Source organism: Pogoniulus pusillus, chromosome 14 (genome assembly GCF_015220805.1).
Source record: "Pogoniulus pusillus isolate bPogPus1 chromosome 14, bPogPus1.pri, whole genome shotgun sequence".
In the NCBI taxonomy this organism is placed as follows: domain Eukaryota; kingdom Metazoa; phylum Chordata; class Aves; order Piciformes; family Lybiidae; genus Pogoniulus; species Pogoniulus pusillus.
In genome coordinates, this window is record NC_087277.1 from 22,289,624 (window position 1) to 22,303,404 (window position 13,781).

General features: G+C 40.3%; 1 protein-coding gene across 1 annotated transcript in view; it reads left to right on the forward strand.

Moving 5' to 3' along the window:
* The window catches only part of CNGB3 (cyclic nucleotide gated channel subunit beta 3), a 54,655-nt gene extending 41,365 nt beyond the window's left edge, over nt 1–13,290 (forward strand). The window contains exons 13-18 of the mRNA XM_064154348.1: nt 227–324; nt 1,717–1,800; nt 3,575–3,693; nt 8,148–8,294; nt 11,750–11,930; nt 13,051–13,290. Coding sequence (XP_064010418.1) covers nt 227–324; nt 1,717–1,800; nt 3,575–3,693; nt 8,148–8,294; nt 11,750–11,930; nt 13,051–13,290 — 869 coding nt within the window. The remainder of the gene's footprint in view (nt 1–226; nt 325–1,716; nt 1,801–3,574; nt 3,694–8,147; nt 8,295–11,749; nt 11,931–13,050) is intronic.
* Nucleotides 13,291–13,781: the final 491 nt, after the last annotated feature.

The following is a 13,781-nucleotide window of genomic DNA, read 5'->3' on the forward strand; positions in this document are numbered from 1 at the left end:
TCTATTCATTCATATAATCCGGTTATAACTTTAGACAAGATGCATTGCTTTAACAGACAGCATCTTAATATGAGCATATTAGCAGCTTCATCTGAACTTGTAAATGCTACATTAAGTTCTTTTCTGTACAATGTTCATTTTCATGGAAATTCATTCTGTCTTGCTTTATATTTTCTAACTGAGATTGTTCAGGGGGTTTTTCCCTTTTTTTTTTTTTCTTTTACAGATGAGTCAGAACTGCTGGAGCAGATGCCAATCAAAATGCAATTAGCCATTGCAATTGATGTGAACTTTGCCATTGTCAATAAAGTCGACCTATTCAAAGCAAGTAGTTTTGCAGGAGAACACAGAAATGTGTAGTATTCCTGAGACAGAAATCTTGTTTTGTGCATTTTGCAGCACTTAAGGATGTGTCAGTTAACACGGAAGACAGAACAGGTCTAAGAAATATCTCAGCTAATAGACATGCCAGGACAAAGCCAAGTGCCTGCCTTTGAATTTTTTGTGTCAAAGCACTTTTTTTTCCCAATAAGCAAATGAGATTAAAACTCAGTCCTGATAGACTGACATACTAAAGCTGATGGTGTGGTGGGACCATAAGGGATGAGTGCAGCTCATCTCAAAAGTCAGACATAGAACAATGTAGATTGTAGTACAACCTGCCTTGCTGAGATCACAAATGCTATGTGTTCTGGCAACAGAACTTTAGAAATTAGGAAATGCTACTTTTTAGTAACTGTTTTTGGAAATGAGCTTTCTCTTCATTATCATGATAGTTTTCCAGAGATACAATTTATATCATAGTATCACCAAGTTTGGAAGAGACCTCATAGACCATCAAGTCTACCACAGAGCTCAAGGCTAGACCATGGCACCAAGTGCCGCGTCCAATCCTGCCTTGTGCTTATGATTGGATTTTGGAAATCGAAACAGACACTGCACTTTTATAAGTCTTGACATGCAGTCATAGAACCACAGAATCAGTCAGGGTTGGAAGGGACCACAAGGATCATCTAGTTGCAACCTCCCTGCCATGGGCAGGGATGCCAGCCAGAGCCTCAGCCAGCCTGGCCTTAAACACCTCCAGAGATGAGGCCTCAGCTGCCTTCCTGGGCAACCCATTTCAGAGTTTCACCACTCTCATGGTGAAGAACTTTCTCCTCACACCCAGTCACCTTAATGCTAATTTATTTGCTAAGGTAGTTCCAAGAAATCACATGATTTCTCATCACATGATGTCTCTGTATAAACATTACACAGCTGCACAGATCCTGCCTTACTTGGTGAAAACACAGAATTCACTGATTCACATCAACTTTTTTACATAGTGTGTTTTTTACCCTGGATTAGTAAAAACACCACCCAAACAAACAAACAAAAACCCAAAAGCCTAACCAAAACATCACATGAAAGATCCATAAAGCTCTGTGCACAGCATTAACTGAGCTTCCACTGCAAATTTAGATGTACAGAAGTTACTTTGTAAAAAACAAAGAGATGTTCAACCCAAAGAGAACTTTCTAAGTACTTGAAATTATAATTCTTTCAGTCTTTGTTCTTCTTTAAAAGTGGATCCTTAGGATGTGTTGAATTTGCATTCCACTTTTGAGTCTTTGGGTCATTCATGTACTGCTGGGATTTGGTGCCCAGTGTAAGCACTAACAGCCACTCGTGCTACTGAATTAATAGAGCAATTAATTATAACTGTTTTAACAGGGGTGTGATACCCAGATGATCTATGACATGCTGCTAAGGTTGAAATCCATCGTGTATTTACCTGGTGACTTTGTGTGCAAAAAGGTGAGCTTTATTGTCTCTCTCAAATAATAATTATAAAATCCATTATGGAAAAAGGGTTCAGATATAGGTCAACTGTCCTGTAGATAAAATTAATCTTCAGTGAATTAGATAGTATAAATATAGTTAAGGTACTTGGTGCAAGAACAACAAATGTGCTCTCAAATTTCCACAGAGATGGCAGCAGTATGGATTGCATTACTTATATTATCAAACATAACATTACAGTATCATGGGAAAGTATTTAATGTAAATATGGCTTGTGTAAAGATACACCAGGAATTGTTAATATTTAAAAAGGAGCAAGCTTAGGGGCTTTTACACATATATCCATACAAACCTAGCCTATAGATCTCAAGCTAATGATGCTTTGCATGTGCTTCATTAGTGCATTCAGAAACTCTTAAGTGGAATTACCCAAGAATACAGAAAATACACTGCATTCCATACCACAGCTTGCAGCAGGATCTGATCTTGTTCTGCCTTCATTCACAGCTCAGATGGCTAGCTGAGTGCTATTACTCTGTCCCTTAGCAAAGCTGTCTAGCTTCTCCTAGCATTTTGGCTCAGTTAGTCTTACAGTTACACAGCTCACTTTCTATCAGTATTTTTATTGTTCTGGCAAGTGATCTAGTTCATACCAGACTCAGAAGCGAACCTCAAAATCCCCCAACTTGGCTTTGGCAATTCTGGTCCAGCACGTTCATTAAGAACTTGCTACCTTCAAGAGTTAAGCATACTACCCTCTCCTCAAATGCTGAGTTAGTCTCATTTTCTCCACAGTGTAAGACATTGAACATTTGTCAATGTATTGAAGGATCAGGTGTGTCCCTCCAGAGACCAATCCCAGAAACACTACTGGCTAGGAAAGAAGTGTAGATTGGTGTCTTTGCTTGTACACTGCACAGCACAAAAGGATCTCTGAATGTGGCTGGGACTCTGCCACAACAAAGAATAATAAATGACAGTAAGAGATTCTAGCTCTTGATATTGCAATCAGATATAAACAGTCCACATCAAGAATGTATTACAGGAATTTGAAATACTAATTTATTTCAACTTGACTCTGAGCTAAAAGGGCTTTTGCTCATATAGATCCAATATGTGCCCAATAACTGCAGTAATCTTATTAGTGCTGCAATTCATAGTAGGGAATAAAAGGTTGTGGATGGATGTTCATTCACTGTACCAAGGAGGCTCTGCATCCAGGCTTTGAAAAGAAGTGAAGGGATAGGTAGCACAACCCCTATGCTTTCAGCTCTGGCTTTGTTGCTGTTGCCTTTCCACTTCTAAAGCGAAATTGTTGCTTTGCCTCAGTTACTCCAGCTGCACATGTGAGAAAAGAGTTATTTGCCAGCCTTACTGAGATGTTGCGAGGACTTCTATGATCATGTTTGTGAAGTCCATTATGTTAGTCCAGTTTGCTAGTTTTTTATTGTATATACTAATGCTACAGCTTTGACTCCTCCTAGATCATGTGAAGCGAAATGCTTAAGACAATAATCTCTTAAACCATCCATAAGGTTGACAGAATTTGAATGATCCTTTATTCTTATTTTCCTTTTGCATCAGGTAAGTCATAATTAGAAGCAATAATATAAAATCAAGCTTTTTAGACCATGAAGCATCTGTGATTTGTTCCTCCAGAATAACAAAAGTAAATCTCTTGTGAAAGAGCAGAAAGCTATTCACAGAAGAAGATTATTCTAACAAGAAAAACAAAACCAAAAACACTGCCCTGCTAAAACATTGGACCTTCATGTGTTTGTCTGTCCAGGGAGAGATTGGCAGAGAGATGTACATAATCAAACAGGGTGAAGTTCAAGTCCTTGGAGGCCCCGATGGTACAAAAGTCCTGGTTACACTAAGAGCTGGAGCTGTATTTGGGGAAATCAGGTAGGTCCATCACTATTTTTAACACTTCCTCTAGAACTAGTCAGATAATCAATGCCTGTTTTAACTTCTGTGTGGTAAGCATGACAGCTACCATACCATGGGGAAGCTGGGAAGTGGGTAGGATCAATGAGAAGCACACAAGAAGAAGCACATAAGGAAAATACAAGTGAAGCACCAGAGACTAATCTGGCAAGATCTGACAATTTACCTAGGAATACACAGACAAATTTCTCCCTCAACATTTAGAAGACCACACTTTCCTGTTCTGAGGTCTGCAATACATCAGGCCCAAATGTATTTCATTGCCTGTACAGTGAGACAAGGTGTCCTTACACAGCAGATGGTAAAAATGGCAATTACCAACAAAAGAGATAAAAAAATATAAAATAGAAAACAAATCCATTTCATTTAGGAGCTGAAGGAGGGATTAAGTCACCAAAACTTAGATAATCCACATCTGAAAATGGGTTTAAGAGTATACAAAACAAAGAAAAAGGCTGACTGACCAGATTTTTGAGACTGAGTTTATCTGGAGGAGAAATAGTTTCCCTGGTGGCTACAAATGTTTTTTATATTCTCCATGTGGTTGCTATGCAAAATCCATTAACTCTAATATGCTATGTTCCCCAGATAGCCAATCAAGGGCTAGTTTTTAGGCACTGCATCCCCTGCTGAGCTTGGCCTGAGGAAAAGTAATAAAATACACGTTCTGCGGCGTGCGATAAACTGGAGCCTTGATTTCTTCCAGCTGCATTCCTGTTATTGTTAATCCTCATGCTGGTAGCTTTAATCTGCCTTCTGAAAAGTGGAAATCAGCTCTGTGCCAGATTTCCAATTATCTTTCACTTCTGTCTACCTCTGTAGTAGGGGAGACATTCCTGTTCATCCAGGGATGTGCAGAGAGCTTGCTTAGACCTCAAGTGGAAAACACCTGATATACAGACTTTCACATTGACTAGGACTGAAGTTATATTAGCTGTTTGAGAGAAGGTTACTTGAAAGCTCTTCCTGCCTGACAATGTAATGCCTGAGCAATGCCTCAAAACAAAATGCTGTATTGTAAGTTGTGTGGAAAGGCTAAGGACAGTTTCAGTAAGGACTGAATAGCGACAAGATTAAAACCAAAAATCTACAGCAGCCCAGGTATGTAACACACACAGTTGTCAATTATTTACCACATTAGTCTTGTATTTGAAGCAAGGACTTAGTTTTAAAACTGGTCATTAGCATTTCTCAGTTCAAAAACCAAAGAAGGGCTTTTCAAACTTTTGATCCAGTCGAGGTGAGCACTTGTTTCCATGTGAGAACTACACAAAGGCCCTTAAAGATTCATTTCTCAGTACGTGTTACTCTATGCATAACTACCAACATGCCCAGTAAAACCCTTAGCAGTGCTGTAACCATATGCTTCAAGTCTTGTTTTATTCATCACTGACCTACTGCATCAGCAAACCCCCTCAGACATACCTAATTTGCCTGTAAATGTCAGGCAGGGGATAAATATCATCTCAAGGAGAAAAGACATTGCAACTGGCAGACATCTCCAGAACTGAAGAAAAGCAAAGACGGGAAGCACTGAGTTTATCAGTAGAGATTTATCCTCTCCTCTATGGCAAGTGTCAGAAAATAATGAGTTTGTAAAGTGCCCTTCTACAGAAGTTTTTTCAAGGTCTTCTGAAAACCGTACAGCAGAAGCAAATTCATCTTTAATGGATGAAATTCTGCTTCATTTAGGAAAAAATTTAGATGTGCTCAGTATTCACAGCATGCTTATCACCTGCTATCAGACTGATTTCCTTCTGATTTCTGATTCAATATTTGTTGAGAGAAAAATGTCAGCTTCACTCTGAGTGGTTTAACTCCATGATTCCTAAGACACTTGCCATTTAATCTCATTGTTCAAAATGCAAATAAATGATGCTTTAAAAGACTCCGAGGACAAAGGTGATAAAGAACACAAAAAAGAAGTTTGTTCCAAAATAATTCCCTGAATTATAGTAGAAGGCAACTGCAAGACTAATGTTCAAACAAGTCCTTTGCCAATGTCAGCTTTTAAAATTATTACAGAAAGAGATTAAATAACAGAAGTTGCCTTACAATTAACATCTTAACCTCGTTACTGCCTTCCCAGATAGATATTATCAGTTTGGGGAAGAAAAACAACATCAGAACCAAAGGCAAGCAGACTGCTGCCTCAACAAGAGTCTGTCTGCTCAGACAATTGAGAAAGTAAGAAATGCAGCTGTGACACTCCATTAACCTAGAGAGATTTACACTTTAACCCAGATGTCCTCTCCATCCACTTACTGATAGAAAACACTGGAATTGTTTTCTATCAGAAAATAGTAATTCTGGAAAAATGAAAACATTTCTCCATTACAGATACATTTCTGACATGGACATCTGTAACATTTAGACTTAGTTTTCAGCTCTTTTTGTACTTTCATTTTTATTAAAAAACAAAACAAAACTATGAGGAGTCTTTAACTCCATGCAAGACTGTATTTTCCACTTTGGCCCCAGATTTCCCACAAAGTGACATGTACTTCTTTTCAATCAGCTCTGCCCTTTGGTGTTTGACATCCTGCTCAGGAGCAAGATCCTGCTCCATTTCCCTTCCCTGACATACCAGTTCTTTCCATACACAAGAGAGGTGCTGAGCTGCACCACCACAACCCTGATACCTAACAACTGATACCCACACCATTGCTGGGACCAATTTGCTAATTTCAAGGAGTAGCAGCTTCCTCCAGATACCACTTATTAAATACACACACACACACACACACACACGCGTACACATACAATAGATAAGCTGACTTAGCACTTTGACAGCTTCATCCCTCAAAATTAAACTTGCTAATGTAAGAACTCAGAAGCCATCATCTCATGCTAATATTACAGCATTTCATATTAACAACTGGAATAAAGTTTTAAAAAAGCAAATGTCTTTATTAATATAGATATGAAATTACTAAGTCATAGCCAAGCAAACATAGCTCTTTTTAAAGGTGGTCTAGAATATAATCCTTAGCACACCAGCTAGAACAGATTCAATGATGAAAACCCTAATGCTGTCCTTTGTCAAAGACGCTTCTGTTTAAGCAAGGACTGCCTTGTAAAATTCACCTCACATCATCCCCTTAGTGAAAAAGCTGATCTCTTCAGTCCTAGTCTGCCTTGATAAAATGAGCTTTCTGTTAGGAAAGACTGAAAATGATTGCTCAGTCACACGTTGAGAAGTGATTCATCAGAACCGAAAAGTTGTTCACAATTTTCTCTCGCTGTTTTTCTTATTGCGCAAATAGTTCTGTTCTAGCTGAGGAGCTGTCCATAATTGTTTAAAAAGCAGATGATAGACTGCACTTTCAGCTTGAGTTCATATATTGATTGCTGTCTTGGGTTGCAAAAAAACCCTGGCATATGTATAAAAATAGCTTTGTACACAGTTGCAAAGGTCTCATAACAAATTTAATTTACAAAGGGTAGTATCTGCATGATCTAATATTTATTAACTTTAAATATTTTTAGAGAGCATATTTAAACATGTTTATATATTCCTGACTAATAATTTAGATAAGTGTTAATCCATGTTTTCTGGGGTCTAGGCTTTCCTTTATTAATAACTTTTTAATTAAGAGATTACTAAATATTCTCTAAAAGTATTAACATACTGGGAAAACATTAGGGTAGGTCTCCTTCAATAGAGTGATAAAAATCAAGTTCTGCACTAAGAGCAAAATGCAGCTTATCACCACAGCTGAGAAGCTTTTTAATTTAATACAAGATGGACATTTTTGTTTTTAATTGAAGAACATCTAATCTGTGTGTGAATGTCCTCCCTAGGGCTAACTGCTGCTTGATAAACTGGTCCAGTGTCATACTTGTAAAACAAAATAGCTTACTTTTTTCCTGGAAGACAAATTTTTAACTGTCAGCCTGGAAACATCTTCCCAATCCACAGCATTCAACCTACCAGTGGCCAAATGTGAGATGTTGTATGTGAGAAAACTGAAAAGCAGAGATCTACATAAGCTACTCACAGGAGAATTAAAATTCTTGGAGAATCTTTAATTTGTTTTAATAACTCTTAACATAATAGTGGACTTGTGCTGCTCTGCTTTTGATGGAAATCATTTTCAGCAACAAAACTGGGGAAGTGTTCCCATGAGGACTAAAACAAATGCTGTCCTTGCAGTAGGTATCTCCTGGGGGAAATCTATCTAAGAAGACATTTCACAGTCCTTAGCACCCACATACACCTCATTAGTAGTGACAATTTGCCCTCTTGAGGCATGAACACATTCGTAAGCCCAACTGCAAAGGGCCTTTAGAGAACATCAGATAGAACAACTGGAGGTGTGAGTTTCATGATTAGTTTAATAGAGAAGCAGCATAAACCGAGCCTTTGCTAGAGAATATTATGATATGAGTAGTGTTTATTTTCCTTCCAGCTTGTTAGCTGCAGGTGGAGGAAATCGCAGGACTGCCAACGTGGTGGCTCATGGTTTTGCAAACCTTTTCATCCTGGACAAGAAAACACTCAATGAAATCTTGGTGCACTACCCTGACTCAGAAAAACTTCTCATGAAGAAAGCAAAGTATGTTCTAATAGCTTTTAAACTACATGATTTAGCTGCAGAATGGACAGCTCTGGTTTCCAAACAGATTTGCATTCCTTTCTTGGAAGAATAACAGATGTAAACACATTTGTGTTCAGAGGTCAGATTTGCCTGGCAGTATCTAGTGGCATGCATGATCTTCAAAGGGATTGCAAGGAGTATGGCAAATAGGATGAAGTTTTCAATGCATTTGCATATCTACTGGATATAAGGTTGAAAAAAACAACCAAAACCCCAAACCAAACAAAAGCCAAACAAATCCCAAAGCACCAGGAGATGCAGATGTGTATCTAGACTTCTGTCCTTGAGTGTCTCCACCGATGGAGCATCTACCACCTCCCTAGGCAACCTGTTGCAGTGTTCCACCACTCTCATAGTAGAGAATTTCTTCCCAATGTCCAGTCTAAGTCTTCCCTGGTCTAGTATAAAACCATTGTCCCTTATCCTACTGCTCCATGCCCTTGAAAACAGTGCCACCTCCAAGGGGTGCAAGTACCTTTTAACAAGTCCAAACACTCAGAAACAGGTTGCCTTTATTAGTACACTTCAGCACTGCTGTTGTTCTCGGCTGCCTTGCATTGCTATCATAAGTCTGGAATTTCAGGCAACCTTACAGACTGAAATTCCACCAAAGACTAAACATAGTACCAGAGTGATACTGTATTAGGTGGAACTGCAAGCTCAAGCATTCACACTCCAACAGCCCTAGTTGTCAAATGGCAGTAACTTAAGAATCACCATGTTGCTGAGAAACAAAGAACCTGGCTACAGAGTGGGCTCACTGCCCAATTTTCAAGACCAGCATCAACAAGTAGAATGAATGGATAGATTCAGGGAGACCAGTGGATGTAGTCTACCTTGACCTTAGCAAAGCCTTTGACACTGTCTCCCCTGACATCGTAGTGAACGAGCTCAAGAAATGTGGGATGGAAGAGCAGACAGTGAGGTGAATTAGGAACTGGTTACAAGACAATGTTCAAAGAGTGGTGATCAATGGTGCCAGGTCCAGATAGAGAGCTGTAATCAGTGGAGTCCCCCAGGGATCAGTTCTGGGTCCGGTGCTGTTCAAAATCTTCATCAATGACAGGGAACAGAGAGACAGAGTCTGCTCAGCAAGTTTACTGATGGCACCAAACTGGGAGGCTTGGGTGACAGAGCTGAAGGTTTTTGGGCCATCCAGCATGACCTGGACAGACTGGAGATCAGGACAGAGGAACTAAATGAGGTTCAACAAGGAAAAGTGCAGAGTCTTGCACCTGGGGAGGAATAATAAACTGCATCAGTACAGGTTGGGAGGTGATCTGCTAGAGAGCAGCTCTGTGGAGAGGGACCTGGGAGTCCTGGCAGATAACAAGTTATTTGTGAGACAGCAATGTGCCCTTGTGGCCAAGAAGGCCAATGGGATCCTAGGGTGTACTAAGAGCATATCCAGAAGATCAAGGGAGGTTCTCCTCCCTCTCTACTCTGCCCTGGTGAGACCTCATCTTGAGTACTGCGTTCAGTTTTGGGCTCCCCAATTAAAGAGGGACAGGGATCTGCTGGAGAGGTCCAGTGGAGGGCTACAAGGATGATTAGGTGACTGGAGCACTGCCTTTTGAGAAGAGGCTAAGAGACCTGGGGCTGCTGGAAAAGAGTCTGGAAAAGAGAAGACTTAGAGGGGATTTAATAAATGTTTATAAATATCTGAGGGCTGGGTGTTAGGAAGCAAGGGACAGGCTCTTATCACTTGCTCCCTGTGATAGGACAAGTAGCAAAGGATGTGAGCTGCAGCACAGGAGTTTCCACCTCAACACAAGAGGGAGCTTCTTTATGGTAAGGCTCACAGAGCACCGGAACAGGCTCCCCAGAGAGGTTGAGGAGTCTCCTTGTCCTGAGACTTTCAAGGTCCATCTGGATGTGTTCCTCTGTGACCTGAGCTAGATTGTATGGTCCTGATGATGTCTTTGGGTCTCTTCCAAACCCTGACATCCGATGAAACAAATCCACTGTCTGCTGGTCCTCAGAATTTATCCTTCCTGACTTTTCTGAGGCTTCTTTCTTAACTGTGTTATGTATGACGATTATTCCTTGTTATTCCTGTCTGTCCTACACTACCACCTTCTGCTTTCTTGCCCACTCAAGCCAATAAATGCTGCTTTCTCCAGACAGGCTCTCATCTGCAGGAACCTCAGCTTTCATCCCTTGTATCTGCACTCCCATTTCAGCACAAAACTCTCTGTAGGAACAGACCAGATACAGGACAATGTCTTGACTTTTGAAGAATAACTGTACCAGTCCTGTGCTGCCATGTGTTCTGCTCCCCTTTCTGGGCATGCACTAATGATTCCAAAACTCCATTGCTCTACAAACAGTCAGTCATGCCTAAGAGAACTAGTCACCAAAATCAGAGTTTTGGACTCTTTGGGAAAGATTGCAGTTATGATCATCTTTGGAATCAAGTTATCAGTTGCTCTGCCCTGGAAGGTTTACCTCAATGGTTCCCTGTGGGATTGTATTGGCCACACTACACCTTTAAAGGGTTCCTTGAGAAACTCATGAGGATTTATTCAAGCAAGAAATTTGTCTTGTTACCACCTGCCTGATAGCCACCTTATGATCTGTACATAACACCCAAGCAAGCTGTTTAAGTGTACTTTTAAAATTTATGACAATAAAAACTGGGGGGAAAAAAGAGAACTATCTTCACTTCTGAAATGCCCAAAGCTACAAAGTACAAGATGGTGGAAAAAAGTGTATTATAGTGAGGTTTATTGCACCTTCAGACTGCAAGTATAGAAAAGTTGCCTTGAAAACTGCACAGTAAGCCAAGGGAAGTGAACACATGGGAAGCCTCCGCTTCTCTCTGGTTCCATCTATCTCAGAACTGTTGTGAATCTTCACTCTCGTCATTCATTCTCACTTCTTGTCGTTAAGGCTGCAAATCAGCACAGCTAAGGAAGTGTGAAACTTTTTATATCTGCAAGGTGTCTCCTTCTGTCACTGCCTAACCTGACCTATGAGAGATGAGCCATGCTGGAAGTTAGTTTGGTAAGCTATCACTTCCACAAGCATTGGCTGAACTCCCAGCTGAGCATTAAATGCTCTCTGGATTTGTATCCAGAATGCCAGGTAAGAAAACATCCTCAGGTACAAGGCATCTGTCCCACTCCACACTACATCTCATCTTACAAAGTTCTCATCTGCTTTGAAACACCTTGAGCATTTGCTTGTTCATTCTCAAATCCAAACCTAAACAATACCCTCCAACTCTACCACAGTCTGTGGTAAAATCCTTACCCTTTACAGCTTTGCTTTTGCCATAAGACTTGGGACAAGAATAAAACTGGCTGGAAAATTTGCCAGATTTTCATCCATGACTGTGACACTTTGCCTTGGTAGGAACTTTGCTCAGTTTCATTTCAATGCTGCATGTTCTTGTTCCTTCCTGTCTCCAGGGTGCTCCTGAAGGAGAAGGGGAAACCTCAGGCAGGACCACCAGTGCAACAACCACGGGGTTTGGCTGGTTTCTTTGCAACAAAACCAGAAACTCCAAAATTGTTTAAAGCAATGCTTGGAGGAAAAGGAAGAGACGGTCTTGCCAAGCTGCTGCAGCTGAAGAAAGAACAAGAAGCTCAGGTAATTCCACAGAAAATAGATTCTTCCCAGTGCCAAGAGGTAGTGAGAGGGCTTGGGCAAACAGAGTAGATGAAAATGCAGTCTTACTGCAATCAACAGCAAAAATTCCCAGTAGCTGAGATATAATCACTGTACCTAATCTCACTACTTCTAGTTTACCCCAAATATTCCTGGACCTGGACTCTGTGCAGAGCAAACAAAAGCAAAAAAAAAAACAAGGGGAAAAACAAGCAAACAAAAAAATCCTCCAAAAACTAAAGATAAAGTAGATTTTACAGAGACCCTAAGGGCATCTGATCTTTTAGTTTCATGTAAATAACAGTCAATGCAGAAACATCCTTAACACAGTAATCTGATCCAGCTGACTCAAGCACATGGTGAACTTCCACTTCCAAGTCCAGTCTCTGGTTGTCACAAATCCTGAAGACACAACTTAAAATTCATCCTGCGCAGCTAAAACTGATTAAATCTCTACTATGCAGCACTTAGGAGAGAATAGTTATTTTAGCTGATGAAAAATAATTCCCACACTGTGTCCTGAGAAACGCTAATAAAAACCTGCTTAGTTCTACAGCTTTACCCATGGGTGGCAGAATCCTTTTCTATCTGTACAGCTGAACTGGCTGTGTTTTTATCTAAGCTAAAGAAAGAACTCTGCTTATACAAATGGCCACATTATGCTTTAAGCAGAATCATTACCTCAATTTAATGTGTATTTGTAAACTTAGTAGCAAATAGGTTTGGTCAAAGAATTAGGGCACTAGGTAATGTGTCAAGATTGATATATCCCTTTTTCTTTCTGTACCAGCCTAAGCACAAGGCAAGGCAAGACCTAAGGAAGGACTGGGTGTCCCAAAATATGTCTGTCTGACCCTGCTGTATTACTAAAGAGTAGACAATATCACTAGGCAGAAGCTTTTCCTAGGTTTCTGTGCTGACATTCCAACTCTGAAATTGCATTTCTCATTTAGAAACTGATTTTCAGCATCTACAACACAAATGCATGAACGCTGCACACCATTAACCGCAGCATCCCTGCTGTGCCTTTCCACCGCATATACAAAGCTACTTCCTGAATTTCTTATGCAGCCTTGGAAAACGTTTAACTTCTTGTTTTTAGAAAGCTGCAGATGAAGCACAGAATGAGCCTCCACCAGAAGAGAAGAAACCTTCACAACCAGCAGCCCCACCTGCACCCTCTGCACAAGACAAAGAACCAGATGCAGATGCAAAGGCTAAAGCCGCAGCTACAGAGAGAAGAAAGTCTAAGGAGTCTCTGATCATTAGTATGTCACCATCCCCCAAAGCAGGAGAAGGAGAGATCCTTACAGTTGAAGTTAAAGAGAAAAAACCCAAATAGATGGTGCTTTGGGCTGCAGTCCTGTCTACTCTCTTGCTTAATTGATAAGGCTTGTGTGACTTCCTTTTTTGCTACAGAGGATAAAGGTAGAGAGTATTCAAGAGAAAAATCTATCCCAGATCCTTTTCCTCTCTCCCTCCCCTTCTGACACAACTGGAGAAATTATTTATGTGCTTACCTCTTAATCTTGAGCCTGAAAACTTCTGTGTAATAGGAACAATATTGTACCTCAGGACCACTTCTTTCTTGTTTGATCCATGCTCTCCCTTACCTCTTATTCTGTCTTGTTCTTGCTTCTCCTCTTCCCTCTCCTGTTGATCCTCACTTCCTTATTGCTGTTCCTCTTGCTCAGTTTGCTCTTAACTTTTGTATGTGTTCTTTTCTATTTTCTTTTTTGGTTTCCCATAGTGATCCTTCTTCTTGTTACTGCTCTACTGGTGCTGAGGCTCCTAATCTTTCTCTCAATCTTTCTTTCTCCTCCTCTTATAATC